Genomic DNA, 17908 nt, shown 5'->3' with positions numbered 1-17908 from the left:
AGCCTGTCTTCTGCTTCCTTCCCACTTTGTGGACTTTCCCCTTTGAGCCCTCCATATCTCTGCCTTCCCTGCTGTGTCAATGGGCTGCTGTGTGCCTCTGTCTTCTCACCTCACCTTGGGACCAAGGCTGGAGTTTCTCAGTTCCCAGGAGTACTGGATGCTGATGGGTCTGGGCTGAGATGAAACCCACGGTTGTTCCCTCCCTCCATCCAGCCACACCCCTGGGTATGGTGGGTGGCTCACAGTGGAGGGTTGGCTTCCAGATCCCTTGCTACAAGGCAAGGCAACTTTCATGAGCCTGGGGCTGGGGGTAGAATGTCTGCCTAGCATTCTGGAGGTCTGTCCTGGGATCTCTCAGTTCTAAAGCTCCCCTGAGCCATCTGCGGCAACCACACTGCAATTCAGTTTCTCAGTCTAACATGCAGGCTTCTTGGTTGGGTTTTCTTAGCACGTGAGAACTATTAGCAGTATATTGTTGCTGGGCAGTGACCTCTTTGGGTGCTGAATGAGAGGACGAGGGGAAACCCTCTAGATGGGGTACACTTTGGGCCATGCACAGGGTGAATGTGTGTGTTCCCTCGAGTCTTCTATGTTGGAGTCTAGGGATCTTTGGGAGGTGATCGGGTCATGAAATTCTGAAGAATGGGATTAGTGTACTTATAATGGAGCCCCCAGAACACGGCTTTGTTTCTCTCCTTTGGAGGATGCAACGAGAAAGTCTCACTGGGAAGCCAGGAAGCAGATCTTCAACAGGTACTCTGACCTCTGACTCCCAGACTCTCAAACGGAGAGACAAACTTCTATTATTTATAAGTCACTCAGTTTGTGGTCTTTTGATATAGCACTGACTGGATAGAGAGACGTTAAGTATACATCTTGTGGGGGAAAGAAAAGGTCCTGAGCTAAGAGTATATGCAGATTCATAAGCAGAGGACCCATTGGTAGGTTGGTTAAGTGGATGGACAGGGAGAATGTGTGAGACTCAGGGTGAATAAGTCGAGGAGATCTGCAGGGAAGGTACATGGGCAAGAGGACATGAGCTATGAACAAGCTGCCACATGGTGATGCTCATAAGTCAGAGCACACCTAGATATTCCCTTAAACAAAGCAGGGAGAGAGCCCAGATAGCTGGCTTTGGCCAGCACTGGTTACTGACCGCTTTGGTCCCACTTCAGTGAGCTTTACTGAGGCACCCACAGCAGCAAGATGAGAGAGCTTTGTCCAGTTCTTGCCACTCAGACATCCAGCTACCAAGGGGGATATTGCGGATACCATTGCTCTGTACCCAAGCTGCCACCAACAAGGACCAGTGCTGAGTCCTGAGCAGAAGTTCATCTTTCAAGGACACTAACCATCCGTGTCTCAGAAGGGGAAGATATCCCGTCTTGTCAGGAAGTCTACCTACTCTGGGTGTGACTTTGCTTTTATTGACAACACAGCCTCAGGCATCCCTACCACCTGAAGCCTGACAGAACCCTGCACAGCACTGCCTTGGACCAAAGGCATCCTCTGGAAACAAAGGATGTATCACAGGAGGCACATGACCACAGGGGAAATTTGTTCCTATGCCATATCATACCGGCTACAGCTATGGGTAAGGGTGGCGAGGTTGCCTTCCACATGCATCAGGAGCTGCTGTAAAAGGCTGTGTAGTGTTCTAAGTGAGATTTACACTCTAGACCAGCATCTGTGATATGGTGGCATTGCTGGGAACAAGCAAAGAAAGTATTGCCATTTTGTTTTCAGACTCTATTTAATTATAGGGAGAAACTAAATTCAAGGTCTGTAGTGGCTATTCCTGGTTGTCAACTTGACTATATCTGGAATGAACTACAATCCAGAATTGGAAGGCTCACCAGTGACCCTAACCTGGAGGCTGGGAGATAGAAGTTTCTGACGTGGATCTTGGTATGGAGATGGTTTTTTTTTTTTTTTTGGGGGGGGGGGGGCGGTTCAAGACAGGGTTTCTCTGTATAGCCCTGGCTGTCCTGAAACTCACTTTGTAGACCAGGCTGGCCTCAAACTCAAAAATCTGCCTGTCTCTGCCTCCCGAGTGCTGGGATTAAATGCGTGTGGCACCACTCCCGGTTGGTATGGAGATCTTGAGGCATAGTGGCTATAAATTCCAGAAGATTAAGACAGGGAGATGTCCAAATTCAAGGTCATCTGGGATTAAAGGTGTGGTAGCACAGACCTTTAATCTGGGCTACACCTTCTGCTGGAGACCATATAAGGACATTGGAAGAGGGACGGCTCTCTCTCTCTCTCCTTCGCCTGCTTGCCATGTGGGACTGAGCAACTGGTAGATCCTTGGACTTCCATTCACAGCTGCTACTGACCATTGTTGGGAGTTGGACTGCAGACAGTAAGTCATCAATAAATTCCTTTACTATATAGAGACTACCCATAAGTTCTGTGACTCTAGAGAACCCTGACTAATACAAGGTCCCAGGTCCTAAGGGAGCTGGGGACTTCCCATTGGCTGAACAGCTTCTGTTGTAAACACTTGTCTGAGCCCAGACATCTCAGGGACAGTTTGTAAGGAGACAGTTGCCTGAGTCCACCTATCTCCGGGACAATGTCTCCATCTTGTTGGCATGGCCAAACAAGATCACGCTCCTAGGCCTAGGAATGGTTTCCTACCCTACTTCTCCAAATGTTTTCTTAATTGTCTGTTAACTGGTAAGGAATCTAGAACTTGCTGTTACCTAAACCAAGGTGCATTAAGTTATAAAAGTATATAACCAATCACCGGTTATGCCCTAACTAACCTCATGCAGCTGACCTGCTCCTTTGTCCCCTTGTCACTCTGAGATCCGAGAATCTCGTAATGTCTACGAGAATGAATCAAGGACCTTGAAGCCAGGTGTCCTGGATGTGGCCCAGACTCCAATGGGTAGGTACTCCCTTGCTTAACCCATAATGTCAAAATACAATTGGATAACCACTGCAGCTTCCCTAAGCTTCCCCCTCATTTGTGTTCCTATCCTTTAAAAGTGTTGTTTAAGTTCCTTTTGGGGATGCAGTTCAGATCCCTAACTGGCCACTCCCCTGAGTGCTGAGAAAATAAAGCTTTTGTTGAAAAAAAAGCTTTTGTTTTTCAAAGCTTCTGTCTCTGAAGTGAGTTTTCTTAGCTTCCATCCTGGACCCAACACATTTGGTTTAGGACTAGAAGTGCACACAGGAATGACCCTACTTATCCTTTATCATGACTCTGAGTGACGCACTTGGGAATACGTGCTCTTCCCCCTGTGCAGCTCAGCCTCATAGATACCAAACTCCTAGTTTCCACAACATGTCCATGTACACTCATGGGGGGGGGGGGTTGGGGAACACCACTATTTGAGAATAGAGTAAGCATTCCAGCAAACTTATCTATCATAGTCATCTGGTCACTTGACGCCCCATTCGCTAATCAACCGGCATGCAAGGCATCATGGGGCTCGACAGGATAATGGAGCATCCAGAGGTGGAAGGGATGTAGTTATGTAGTGGGTTTCGAATGGGAAGGAAACCTTTGACATCCAGGTGACTCATCAGCCAGATCAGCTCAAACTGATGGGCCCACCTGCCATTGGACAGAAACTTTAAAATCTGTGAGTTCAAGTTACCTTTCCTCTTTATACGTGACTTCTCTCTGGCATTTTGTTGTAGTGACAGGGAGCTAACTAACAAAGGCCCATGTTTCTGCACACATTGTTAGAACTGTGTAGAATTTGTTCCATTGGAAAGAATGCACCCTCTGGGGTGAGCCACATATGTAGAGGGTGGCTCTGATGCTTTGATTGGGAATCTGTGTTTACTGCCCCCAAATTTTTGATACAGGGTTTCTCTGTACAGCTCTGGCTGTCCTGGAACTCACTCTGTAGACCAGGTTGGCCTCAAACTCAGAAGTCCGCCTGCCTCTGCCTCCCAAGTGCTGGGATTAAAGGCATGCGCCATCATTGCCGGGCCCCAGTTGGTTTTTTGATCCATCAGTAAAGGTGACAGTAGCCAATGGCTGAGAATGGGGCAGGTCACAGAGAATTGTGAGGGTAGGATGTAGAGAGAATTGAGAGGTCTCAGGAGAGAAGGGGATGCAGTAGTGACAGGAAAAAGGCCAACAAGCCATGTGAGTTTTTTGGCTAAGTAGCCTGTGGGTGACTGGGCCTGGGGTATCAGGGGAAGGTTTAGGAGTGCCCAGTCATTGAGTAGGCAATGACAAGGCATTTTAAGAATAACTGGCCAGTGCCCTGAGCAGACCTTGGGTGCGAACTCCACAGCCAGTCCCACAACACCCAGAGGAAGCTCCACTCCCAGGTGCTGTAACATGCCCAGGATCACAGGATCACAGAATCCCAGAATCTCAGGAGCTTGGTCACACAGGATCTCAGGGTCCCAGAGGCAGTTTGTCTTCCAGGTGCTCTGACACACTCAGGATCACAGGATCTTAGAATCACAAGATCACAGAGACAGCTGAACTCTGAGGAGTTCTGACACAACTAGGATCACAGGAAGGACAAGCTCCAGTCAGATATAGCAAGGGCAGGTAGCAATAGAGATAATCAGATGGTGGGAGGCAAGCATAAGAACATAAGCAACAGAAACCAAGGTTACTTGGCATCATCAGAACCCAATTTTCCCACCATAGCAAGTACTGGATATACCATCACACTGGAAAAACAAGATTCAGATTTAAAATCACTTCTCATGATGGTGATAGAGGACTTTAAGAAGGACATAAATAACTCCCTTAAAGAAATACAGGAGAGGGCTGGAGAGATGGCTCAGTGGTTAAGAGCACTGACTGCTCTTCCAAAGGTCCTGAGTTCAAATCCAGAAGCCACATGGTGGCTCACAACCATCTGTAACAAGATCTGATGCCCTCTTATGGAGTGTTTGAATACAGCTACACTGTACTTACATATAATAAATAAATAAATAAATAAATAAATAAATATCTTTTAAAAAGTTAAAAAAAAAAAAGAAACACAGAGAACACAGGTAAACAGCTAGAAGCACTTAAAGAGGAAACACAAAAACCCCTTAAAGAATTACAGGAAAACACAATCAAACAGGTGAAGGAAATGAACAAAACCACCTAAGATGGAGTTAGAAAACCTAGGAAAGAGATCAGGAGTCATAGATGCAACACCAACAGAATACAAGAGACAGAAGAGAGAATCTCAGGTGCAGAAGGTATCATAGAAAACATTGACAAAACAGTCAAAGAAAATGCAAAAAGCAAAAAGCTCCTAAATCCAAAACATCCAGGAAATCCAGGATACAATGAGAAGATGAATAAGGATAATAGGTATAGCAGAGAGCCATCTTAAAGGGCCAGTAAATATCTTCAACAAAATTATAGAAGAAAACTTCCCTAACCTAAAGAAAGAGATGCCCATGAACATACAAGAAGCTACAGAACTCCAAATAGACTGGACCAGAAAAGAAATTCCTTCTATCACATAATAATCAAAACACCAAATGCACTAAACAAAGAATATTAAAAAGCAGTAAGGGGCACCGGGCGTGGTGGCTCATGCCTTTAATCCCAGCACTTGGGAGGCAGAGGCAGGTGAATTTCTGAGTTTGAGGCCAGCCTGGTCTACAAAGTGAGTTCCAGGACAGCCAGGGCTATACAGAGAAACCCTGTGTTGAAAAAACGACAATAACAACAACAAAAACAAAAGCAGTAAGGGAAAAAGGTCAATTAACATATGAAGGTAGACCTATCAGAATTATACCAGACAACTCACCAGAGACTATGAAAGCTAGAAGATCCTGGGCAGATGTCATAGAGAATACAAATGCCAGCCCAGACTACTATACCCAACAAAACTCTCAAATACCATACATGGAGAAAACAAGATATTTCATGACAAAACCAAATTTATACAATATCTTTCCATAAATCCAGCCCTACAAAGGATAATATCTGGAAAACACCAATACAAGGAGGGAAACTACACCCTAGAAACAACAAGAAAGTAATCTTTCAACATACCCAAAAGAAGGTAGCCACACAAACAGAATTCTACCTCTAACAACAAAAATAACAGGAAGTAGCAATCACTTTTCCTTAATATCTCTTAACATCAATGAATTCCCCAATATAAAGACATAGACTAACAGACTGGATACATAAACAGGACCCATCATTTTGCTGCATACAGGAAATGCACCTCAGTATCAAAGACAGACACTACCTCAAAGTAAAAGGTTGGAAAACAATTTTCCAAGCAAATGGTCCCAAGAAACAAGATAGAGTAGTCATTCTACAATGAGAAGATGAATAAGGATAATAGGTATAGCAGAGAGCCATCTTAAAGGGCCAGTAAATATCTTCAACAAAATTATAGAAGAAAACTTCCCTAACCTAAAGAAAGAGATGCCCATGAACATACAAGAAGCTACAGAACTCCAAATAGACTGGACCAACTTTCAACCAAAGGTTACCAAAAAAAAAAAAAAAGATAAGGAAGGACACTTCATACTGGTTAAAGGAAAATCTACCAAGATGAACTCTCAACTCTGAACATTTATGCTCCAAATGCAAGGGCATCCACATTCATAAAAGAAACTTTACTAAAGCTCAAAGCACACATTGTACTGCACACAATAATAGTGGGAGACCTCAAGACCCCATTCTCAGCAATGGACAGATCATGGAAACAGAAACTAAACAGAGACACAGTGAAACTAACAGAAGTTATGAACCAAATGGATCTAACAGATAATTTATAGAGCATTTCATCCTAAAGCAAAAGAATATACCTTCTTCTCAGCCCTCATGGTACCTTCTCCAAAACTGACCATATAATTGGTCACAAAACAGGCCTTAACAGATACAAGAAGATTGAAATAATCCCATGCACCCTATCACATCACCACAGACTAAGGCTGGTCTTAAATACCAACAAAAACAACAGGAAGCCTACATACACATGGAAGCTGAACAATGCTCTACTCAATGGTAACTTGATCAAGGAAGAAATAAGGAAATTAAAGGCCTTTTAGAATTTAATGAAAATGAAGACACATCATACCAAAACTTATGGGACACAATGAAAGTGGTGGTAAGAGGAAAATTCATAGTTCCAAGTACCTCTGAAATGAAACTGGAGAGGGCTTACACTAGCAGCTTGATAGCACACCTGAAAGCTCTAGAACAAAAAGAAGCAAATTCACCCAAGAGGAATAGATGGCAGGAAATAATCAAACTCAGGGCTGAAATCAACCAAATAGAAACAAAAAGAACTATACAAAGAATCAACATAACCAGGAGCTGGTTCTTTGAGAAAATCAACAAGATAGGTAAACCCTTTAGCCAGACTAACCAGAGGGCACAGCGACAGTATCCAAATTACTAAAATCAGAAATGAAAAGGGAGACATAACAACAAAATATAGCTTAAAATAATGATGTTTAATATTAACAGTTGAAATATTAAAATCATGTTCTACAAACATCATGGAAGTATTATTGATAATTTATATCAGTGTGCTTGAAATTTGCATTTTCTTCATTTTAACTTCAAAGAGTTTTTGCTATTTTGAAATTTTTAAAATATACTTATTGATAAAATAATTTCTCTCCTATAAACACTGATAATCTTTATTAAGTAAACTGATTGTTAGACAATATACACAGATGCATAATGCATTTAAAATACTCTCTCACTATGTCAGGTGGTATCAAATAAGGGAATATATATATATATATATATATATATATATATATATATATAAAATTATCTTTTTTTTTTTTTTTTTTTGAGACAGGGTTTCTCTGTATAGCCTTGGCTGTCCTGGAACTCACTCTGTAGACCAGGCTGGCCTCGAACTCAGAAATCTGCCTGTCTCTGCCTCCCAAGTGCTGGGATTAAAGGCATGCACCACCACTGCCCGGCTTTTTTTTTTTTTTTTAAAGATTTATTTATTATATATCAGTACACTGTAGCTGTCTTCAGACACTCCAGAAGAGGGAGTCAGATCTCATTACAGATGGTTGTGAGCCACCATGTGGTTGCTGGGATTTGAACTCAGGACTTTCAGGAAGAGCAGTCAGTGCTCTTAATTGTTTAGCCATCTCTCCAGCTCCTTTTTTGTTTTTTCGAGACAGGGTTTCTCTGTGTAGTCCTGGCTGTCCTGGAACTCACTCTGTAGACCAGGCTTGCCTCGAATACAGAAATTTGTCAGCCTCTGCCTCCCGAGTGCTGGGATTAAAGGCATGCACCACCACTGCCTGGCTTGAATATATTTCTTAATGATTCATTTTTAATATTCTATGCTCTTTTACTATGCTTAATTCCCAAAGGATATATTCTGTATGTTTTGAAACAATTTAGTATTCAACATTAGATATAGGATCCTCAGTTATGGATAGTATTAAATATTCATTAATGATATTTTTAGGGTATGAAAGAATATGAATATAAAAGTTGAACAAATTTTTTACATATTATTTCTCAAAATACTCAATATTATTAATATGCTTGATGTATAAAATGCATTAAATAATAAAAATTTAAGAAAAAAAAAAAAGAATAACTGGCTGGCTAGTGTGTGTTTTCTATTCATGGATCCAAAAATAGCTCCTGGTTGGATGTGTGTGTGTGACTCACCAGGAACTTAAAGTGTTGTAGACAAATCCACTGGCTACAGTGGACTCCAACGCAGTAGGTGAGAACCCACTTTTAAAATTATTTGGTGAGTCTTCGATGGAATGCACACACAGGAATGATATAAGTCTGGGGGGAGGGGTGGTTTCTTAGGGAGAGGATTCCAGCATGCAGAACTAGAACAAAGGAACACAGCTGCTGCCAGAGAGAGCTCAAGCTGAGAGGCTGGGAACTCCTGCTGTGCAAACAGTCTGACTGGTTCCCAAGTGCTAGGAGGAGACAATGAGAAGCAAACTATAAAGCTGGCTGCCTCCAGCCAACAGATAAATAAAGGATAGAGATTTAGAAATCTGATTTAATTGTTTTTAAGGATAGAAGGGAATATACTGATGTTGCCTGAGCCATGTGGGGATTTCTTCCCGGGGTTCAAAACTGATACAAAGAGTTTAAGATGAGAGGCAGAGAGCCAGATGGTAGATGCAGCAGGCATTCAGCTCCACAGAAAAGAGAAGTTAGGGAGAATGAATGAACAAATGCTTTAAAGAGATGTAAAAGTCTTGCCGGGACAATTTCTTGGATCTTTGAATGTGGTCAACATGGGATTTCTGGGATTGTCAGCTTAGTATGATAAAAACTAGAGCCTGTAAATAGGCTTGTACAGTAAGAAAAAGGGATTTAATTAAAGTTAAATACAGAGACATATAAATATTGAGCTTTTGATCTTAAAAAAAAAAAAAAAGGTTACAAGCAGGAGGTAGGGAACCTAGCCTATCCCAGACAGTAGAAACTTGGGCCTTGAGAATTATACAAAGAGGAAGGGACATAGTACAATATGTACCCACAGAGATATTAATGTCCACAGTAGGGAGGAGTCAAGTTTACACAGATGTATCAATAATTTAGGCCTTGATCTCATGAAGGTCGGGGCAGGGAACAGAAGAAGCACTGTCCCAACAGATAATATTTGTTTAGGTAGCTTTAACTGCTTTGAATTGTTTTGATTATCAAAACGAGTGTGGGTATGAGTTTAGTGATTATGTTAAAGTTCCTCATGGAGAGAGGTCAAACTGTACCCATAGTGAATTCCGGTTACTGACCAAAGACATGCTATTTTGGGAGAAAGGCTCTGTATTTGTGTTGACAGGAAAGGAGAATAGGCTCTGGACCCCTTCCAGAGTGATATGTATCAGATATTATAGGGGAAGACCATCTGAAGATCTCAAAAAATTCGAGAAAATCACACAAGACAGGTAAATCAATCTGCTGATTCCTCGACATGGGAGCAGCCCAGTAACTGGCTTAGACATAAAAATGCCTCTAGCCAAAACTTGAGCTAAAATGAAACAATAAATCTTATTGGTGATGGAATCCCTAAGATTCTTTGCCCTCCTTCATATGACATGAGTGAAGATTTATTACACTTGGTTATTGATAAAATTAACTCATAAAAAAGACCATTTTCTTTCACCTGCTCAAACAAGGATCTGTGCACCCTGCCCAATCCATATGAATATCTTACTGGTATTGAAACTTTGTGAGATTCATATACTACAGAATGTACAGCTTTGGCAAGATTCATCCTCAGAGATGCTGAACTGACCTGCTACTCAAGCACCCAGCTTCCTGATGCTGTCCAGAGACTTACCTCCAGAACAGCTTCAGGAATTGTTGCTGATTCCAGGTCATCTCGCCTCATCTAACCTTTCAGATGGATACAGTCAAAACTTCGGTCAAGCCCGGAGACTTCTATGCATACAGAGACTGATAACTGATGCTAAAGCTAGCTTTCTTTTTGGTTTTTCGAGACAGGGTTTCTCTGTGTAGCCCTGGCTGTCCTGGAACTCACTTTGTACGCTGGCCTCAAACTCAGAAATCCGCCTGCCTCTGCCTCCCAAGTGCTGGGATTAAAGGCGTGTGCCACCACTACCCAGCTAAAGCTAGCTTTCTTAAGTCTAACCAATTTTCTAATTTTCCTACCCCTCCCCACCCCTTTAAAGAATTTGTCATCATCTCCAGTCAGCAGGAAGAAGGCATGGAGTGTCATCAGTCTGATTTCTTGGGTTTGGGTGTCTGGTTATGGTTATTTTACAAACCAGATAGGTTGCCATTTTAAGAGATAATTTGGGAATGGTCATAATTTTAAACACGGAAGAAATAGATGGGATGGATTGCTAAATTTTCTTTTTTCTTTTTCTTTTTTTTTTTTTTTTTTTTTTTGGTTTTTTGAGATAGGGTTTCTCTGTATAGCCCTGGGTGTCCTGGAACTCACTTTGTAGACCAGGCTGGCCTCAAACTCAGAAATCCACCTGCCTCTGCCTCCAGAGTGCTGGGATTAAAGGCGTGTGCCACCATGCCCGGCGGATTGCTAAATTTTCTTAAAGAAAGCATTATGCAACCATAATCTTACATTTGTAGAAATCTTTATAATTGGTAAAATTGAAGTTATAATCTCCTATACTGGTGTAGAATTTATATATTGATATAGAATTAAGGTTTTCATTGATATGAATCTGTATATTGATACAAAATTTGAAATTAATATTGTTGCTCTTAGATAGGCATTGTGCCTATGCAAGTCATTTAAGAACAAGACAATTAAAAGTAACACAAGTTAAGGGCTGGATAGTAAGCTTATGGTTAGGTTAGATTCTAATTTAATTATAATAAAGTACTTTCAATTTACTTAAATAGAAATGGCTAAGAGTAGCTAAGGTTTAACAGTTTAAATAACTTTACATAGCTAGTCTTCACAAACATCAGAATTCCACAAAATCTGACATTTAGTCATTTCATTATTATTAGAAGTTTTGACTAGAGACATGTCTACTCCTGACATTACCCCTTTCACAGTTCAAAGAAGATATTGAGTATCTTTACCTCCCAGTGAGGTTGCTTATCATGGCAAGGTAGCCGTGGGACAGAAATTGCCTATTTCATCTACAGACAAAATACTGTCCAAAATGGACACAGTGTGCAGAATAGTCGACTGTTGGCTCTGCCAAGTCAGAGTAAACAGTCCTTTATAATTCTGCTTTACAGAGGTCTATCAGCTGATCCTGGGCCAGAAGGCTGAAGACTGATACTCCAGTTTTGAGGAATGGGGGACTGTCCAGGTAGTCGGTTGTCTTTACAATTGTTTGAGAAGCTGTGTTTGGTGCTTCCTATATACCCAGGTAATGTTTAGTTCATTCTCAGATTTCTGACAGGGTTGGAGACTAATTATAGTCCCATGAACAAACTTAAGTTGTTTAACATTAAAGACATGACATAGAGTAGAAAGCATAGCTTTCAGATAGTATTACAGGCTAAAACCTAAACAAATAATTCTAAACAATTCAGGGATAGAATTGTAACTCTTTAAGTTAGGAATGATGGTCGAGTACTTTGTCTAATTGACAAATACGATGGACTAGATATTAGTTGTATATCCTACTTTGTAATTTACATGATTGTTACGGTTCTGTTCAATTTATGTTGGAGAGAAGAGTTGGGTTTTTTTTGTTTTGTTTTGTTTTGTTTTGTTTTTTAATTGGACAGAAAAGATGAGGTGTAGAGGGTGGTTCTGATGTTTTGATTGGGAATCTGTGTTTACTGATGCTGAAGATCCTTGTCCCCAATTGGTTTTTGATCTAGCAATAAAGATGTAAGTAGCCAATGACTGAGCATGGGGTGTGACACTGAGAGTTGTGTGGGTAGAGTGCATAGAGAATCAAAAGGACTTGGGAGAGAAGGGGATGCAGTAGTGACAGGAAAAAGGCCAACCAGGCATGTGAATTTTCAGGAAAGTGGCCTCTGGCCCCTGGGTGACTGGGCCTAAGGTAGCAGGGGAAGGTTTAGGAGTGCCTAGTCATCAAGTTAGCCAAGGCATGTTAAGAATAACTGGTGTGCGCCCATGTCCATTTATATGTGTGTGTGTGTGTGTGTGTGTGTGTATGTGTGTGTGTGTTCTATTCTATTCATAGATCTGAGATAGCTCCTGGGCAGGTGTGTATATATGACTCTCTGGGAACTTAAAGTGGTGTAGAAAAAAACTACCTACTACACATATATCCACCATGCCACTGTGATGTGTTACTATGGCACCCTGTGACAGTGCACTGTGAACTTTGGGTGACTGTACTTGTAGGCCAGCACTTTGACTTTTGCTGTTATGTTAGGCTTAGCAGGGAAACCTGAAGAAAAATGAAATTTATTACTGTATCACTAAAATATTGTGAGGTCTCTGAGTGGATTCAGTGCTGTTTCACAACAATTCCTGCTCTTCACTAGTGTCTGAATTTACTATGCCTGGAGGAGTATTTTGCTAGCCAGTAAGTAGCACCCCTCTTTTTTCTATGCAGAGAGACAGAAGACAGCTGAGAGGTGACACTGGTGCTTCCCTGGGGAGAAAGTGATCATCAGTACAGCTCCCAAAGGCTTGGTCAACAGTCACCTGGGGGTACCAGCCTTACACCCTTGGGTTGCCTTCCCCTAACCCTACCTTGCCTTTGATAAATGTCTATCGCAAAAAAGTTGTGATGAGGCTTAGAATTAGAAGGGACATTTGCAAGCCATTTGTAAACACATATATTCCTAGTGCATGCGATCATTTTTATCCCAGATAAATGCTGGCTTTATCCCCGTGATTCAGAAGGTTGGTGACTTGAGCTGTGGCTCCCTAGGGTAATCTCCCTTCCTCTTCTGACTGAAAAGATGACTGAGAGAAGAACCTTTCTGGGCTCCCCTTTCTGGAGAAGGCAATATCAAGAAACAGAAAGCAATCAGCTCTGAAGGAAAGGAGAGGAGTTACAAGTGGCTGCCTGGGAAGAATGCGTTGAGAGACCTGAGCTGAAGGGACGATGTGAAGAGGTCCAATGAGTGGGGTTTGCAAGTATTAGCAGCATTTGGACATGGGTGCCTTTGAAGACCAGTTTCAAGGGTGGGGGAGCTGCAAGCAGGTGCTGATTCTTTGATGTGAACAGTCTTCATTCTCAGAACTGCAGGGCTGGGAACCTGCCAAAGCTACCCTTCTACCAACTGTGTTTGAGGAATGTAGGCATCAAGGCACAGGTCAGCTCTATTGAAAACAGACCCCCTCCTTCAACAAGGATACAGCCCTTAATCCTTGTAATCTTTCTCAAGCAGTTCCTCAGCTGGGGATGAGGTATGTAGGTATATGAGCCTATTGGGGCAATTTGCATTTAAACCCCCACCCTGGACAGCAGACATGTTTTTCTTACGTTGTTGGTTGGCTTGCTTTGTTTTCAAATAGGAGGAATAGGAGTGTGGGTCTGCGATCAGGAGCTAGATGCAGAAGGCATGTTTGTTTGTTTGTTTGGTTGGTTGGTTGGTTTTTTTTGGTTTTTCCGAGACAGAGTTTCTCTGTATCGCCCTGGCTGTCCTGGAACTCACTCTGTAGACCAGGCTGGCCTCGAACTCAGAAATCCACCTGACTCTGCCTCCCAAATGCTGGGATTAAAGGCATGCGCCACCATGCCCGGCTCAGAAGGCACGTTTAGAGGCAAGAAGCTGTAGAGGAATATAAAACTTGAAATTAATCTGTCACTACCACCTGCCCAAGGACCAGGTAAGTTCAGGGCATGCTTGGAGTTGTAATTCTTGGACAAAAACAGAGCCTCACGGGAGAGTATGATGATCTATGTGTTTTGTCCATAAAATCCCTGACAACACACATCTCTGGGCCACTCTTCTGGAAATTCCAGGGAGTGGTCCTGACCAAAGTTCACCTATTTAGTATTTTTAGTAAAGCTTGCCTCAAATTTGGTCTGGTAAATCTAAGGAATAACACTAGGGCTCTATAATCAAGGCTGAAGAGGCACTATGGCATGCACTACCCATGACACATTGAAATCCTTATGTTGACTGTGCAACTTTTCAGTATCTAGAGAATTCATGGAACTGCCATACAAGCAGGGATCTTACCCTTTATCCACAAGGGCTTGGAACAATTCCTCATCTACTAAAGGTGTTTATGTATATTGCTGAATAAAATAATACCTTTCCACTATGATGCTACCAGAATTCAACATGCATCTATCCAATGTAAATGCACAGGTTCTGTATTGGACTTGGGGATGCAGAAATGGAGACAGGAGAAGAGCAGGAAAGATGCTTGTACCTTTGCCCACAAATGCTATCTTCCACAATAGTGTTTAGGACCACTGTCAAGAGTCTCATGCTTCCTTTTGATGAGCTCAGAACCACTTTCCATGACTTTCAGGGAAGTGTTATACAAAACTACATATTTGTTGAGCTTGGCCAGCAGTATGTTGATATAATTGTTGACCCTCTTTTAGCTCTCTCCCATGACTTTTCTCTGAGGGGAAACACATTCATTTTGCCAGCTAGCCAAGCAGGATTCTTGACATATACAAATGTTCCATTTAGCATGCACTGATAGTATGATGGGTATATGCCCTTTGGTGCTGGTCATATGAACTTAAGGTCATCTTTAATGCTCATTCCTCCATTTATATGGCCTAGATATTAAGGTTATAATGACCTTTAAAAACCTTAAACCAAGGTTGGATGTTCTCTCTTGAAGAGTGGGTGAAATTACTGTGGGAGTCAGGAACTTGGTCAGCTTAAGGGTAAATAAGGTTGTTCCTCGTTTTCAAGTAGAATCTCACATCTTGGGAGCTTTGGTTCACATCTGGGGTACTAATGAATGTAAATTGCTTGTTTATTCCCATTCCACAGGGCCTCTTACTTCATCATCCTGCACTATAAAGATCTCAAGGCATGGGTTCCAAGGCTATTATTATTCCTGTTTTCTGTACCCAGTGATCTTGAACTTGAGTATCCCTGAGCTGAAATAAATGAACAGAAGACACAGTTGCCTCCTTGACTGTATAAATAGAGTTCACTCCTAAGTCTACTGATATGCTGGTGGTCAACAACGGAGGATCTTATGGGAAGACCCGAGAGTACTGATTATATTTATTTAGTTATGCTAATATTGGGTAAACACAGCTGCACAATCCCTTACAGAGATGCACTTCTCTCTATGCTCACTTGCAATCATCCAGCACTTTCATGTTCTCAGCTATAAAATTGATATGCTCTGAAATGTCCATGTCTACGTACTAGGTTCTTAACAATGAGACGGGATGTCTATTTGCCTAGGTTTGGTGTTTGAACCCTTGTCAGCCACTGTATTGAGAGAAAAGTGATAAGTGAGTTCATCAGCTACTCTGAAGTTCCTAGCTCCTCTCTCCTGATGTTTGATTGATCACAATTAATAAATAAAAGGATACATGCTTGCATTTTCCTAAGCTGTGTGTAGCTCGTTAGTGGGCAGGGTTCAGGAAATGTGCTCTTTACTCAATCAGGATGAAGACACAGTTTAGCACTGTCTGTGAGACTGATGGAAACACACAGCTGTTTCCTTGAATATGATAGGATGCGATGCATGTTCAGTAGTCACTGTATACGTACAGTTCCTGACCAACTTTTCTGAGTAGCTACAAGCTTGAATGCTCTATAGTAGTGCTGTGCGGTGGCCATGGCAAAGTCTACTTGGCCTGTTGATCTCCAGGGCTAGCAATCAAGATCCTACTGTGTGCCGTGAGGCCAAGTTGGGATGTTTTGTAGGTAAGAGTCTTTCAGAGCACCTTTGACTTTGTAATATTTGCAGCTTATGATGGGTTTATTTGGGACATCACTTCATCATAAGCCAGGGATGTCTGAGCATGCAGAGATAATGTCTACCAGCCTGCCAGGTGTGTCCAACTTTCTGAAATTGTGACAGATGTCATCTATATACACTGTCTTGCTTTGAGAACAGCTCAATCAAGGGTCCCCCCCCCCCAGATTGCAAAAAATACTTTTTGTAATGGTCTAAGTAAGTTTATGATTCAGTATTGAGTTGGATCCATGGCTGTGTTGTGCAATCAACCTATAGGTCACAGGTTGGGCACACTTGCAACAAAGGCATCAAATAATGAAATAAAAGAAGAGGTAGTACTGATTTTTCTGATTTAGATACTGTTCAGTTGTCTTATCCCAGTCTTCTCTGATCACACTGGTGTGCCTTATCCCTATTCCATACTCCCCAAGGAGAAAAGCTATCAGGGATCAGGGATATACCTGTCTTGGGAAAGCTACAAGGTTCCCTGTGAGTGGGGGGTAATCTTGAGGAAGGCTGAGGCTCACTCAGTTGCAAGGTTTCTGCCCTTAGACTTTCTTGGTGCAGGTAACTTCCTGTGACCTTCGGAGGGAGCTGCTGCTTACCAGGTACCAGGCATCGCTTAGCAGGATGAGGGAATCGCTTACCTGAGAAGTGGCTCCTGAGGGTTCGAACAGTGAGTCGCAATCCCCTTCATGGTATGCTTCCTTACAGTCCCGGCAGAAAACAAACTGCAAGAGAACAACAGGGTGTATCAGAACATCTCGGTGCATTCTAAACTCTACTTTGGTCTCTGGCTTGAGTGATGCCTCCTGGGTCAAATTACTCTTGGCAAATTGGGATCAGCTTATATTTCCATGGCTCTGCTCATGGTTAGAGGGTGTTCTGTGTGCCTCAGCAGGGTTACAGACACGAACCGTGCGTATCTCAGCCATGTCTGAGGCTGTCGCAGTGGCTGAGGACAGCTCCACACGGTGACTCACTGAACTGGGGTCATCATCCCACCGGACACCTGAGATATCACAGGAAAGCCACCATAGGAAGGCCTGGAACTCTCAGAAGCCTCTCAGAGGCTTGGGAGTCCCCAAGCTCCTGTGACAGGACATCAACTGGGCATTTGTCACTGTTTTGATGGAGGTAAAATGATTCTGAACTGAAAAATGAAGGCAAACCAAACAGTGCCAATGGCACCCGACTTTGTTTTCAAAGGACTTTAGCTGATTCTCTGGGACTCAGGAGAAATGCCAACCCCCATGCTCTTTCCTCACAACACCTTCACCATGCAAGGAGAGTCATCAGCTGCAGGTTCAACATCCCTCAGTCCAAGACGTTTGGGACCAGATTTAATTCAAATTTGGTATGATTTTTCAGATTTCATAATGTTTGCATACACACACACACATAAACATGCATACACATATACATATTTACATATACATATCATATCTATACACACATATATACACACATATATACATACACATATATACACATATATATGTATATATATACACACACACACACATATGTGACTAGTGGAAGATTTGGGGGATCGAACACAAATTAAAGCACACAGTTTATTTAATATGTGCCTTACCCACATAGCCTGATGGAAATCTCATACTTTTTTTTTTTTTTTAGTATGCCTGTTGCTTTTAAATTTTAATTTTAACAATTTT

The 17908-nt window shown here is 42.1% G+C and overlaps 1 protein-coding gene across 5 annotated transcripts in view; it reads right to left on the bottom strand.

The window, feature by feature from the left end:
* Prkn (parkin RBR E3 ubiquitin protein ligase) overlaps positions 1-17908 on the bottom strand; it is a 1247011-nt gene that overhangs the window by 36058 nt on the left and 1193045 nt on the right. For 4 of the 5 annotated variants that reach the window (XM_029471043.2, XM_021186390.3, XM_021186389.3 and 1 more), the window contains one exon: positions 16877-16960. The exons of the other annotated variant lie outside the window; for it this stretch is intronic. In XM_029471043.2, the coding sequence (XP_029326903.1) occupies positions 16877-16960 (84 nt within the window). The remainder of the gene's footprint in view (positions 1-16876; positions 16961-17908) is intronic. 5 annotated transcript variants of the gene reach the window in all.

Source organism: Mus caroli, unplaced genomic scaffold (assembly GCF_978045245.1).
Source record: "Mus caroli unplaced genomic scaffold, Mus_caroli_1 scaffold_18, whole genome shotgun sequence".
NCBI classification, from domain to species: Eukaryota; Metazoa; Chordata; class Mammalia; order Rodentia; family Muridae; genus Mus; species Mus caroli.
The sequence above is the reverse complement of the archived record's forward strand: the minus strand, read 5'-3'. Positions and strand labels throughout refer to the sequence as shown.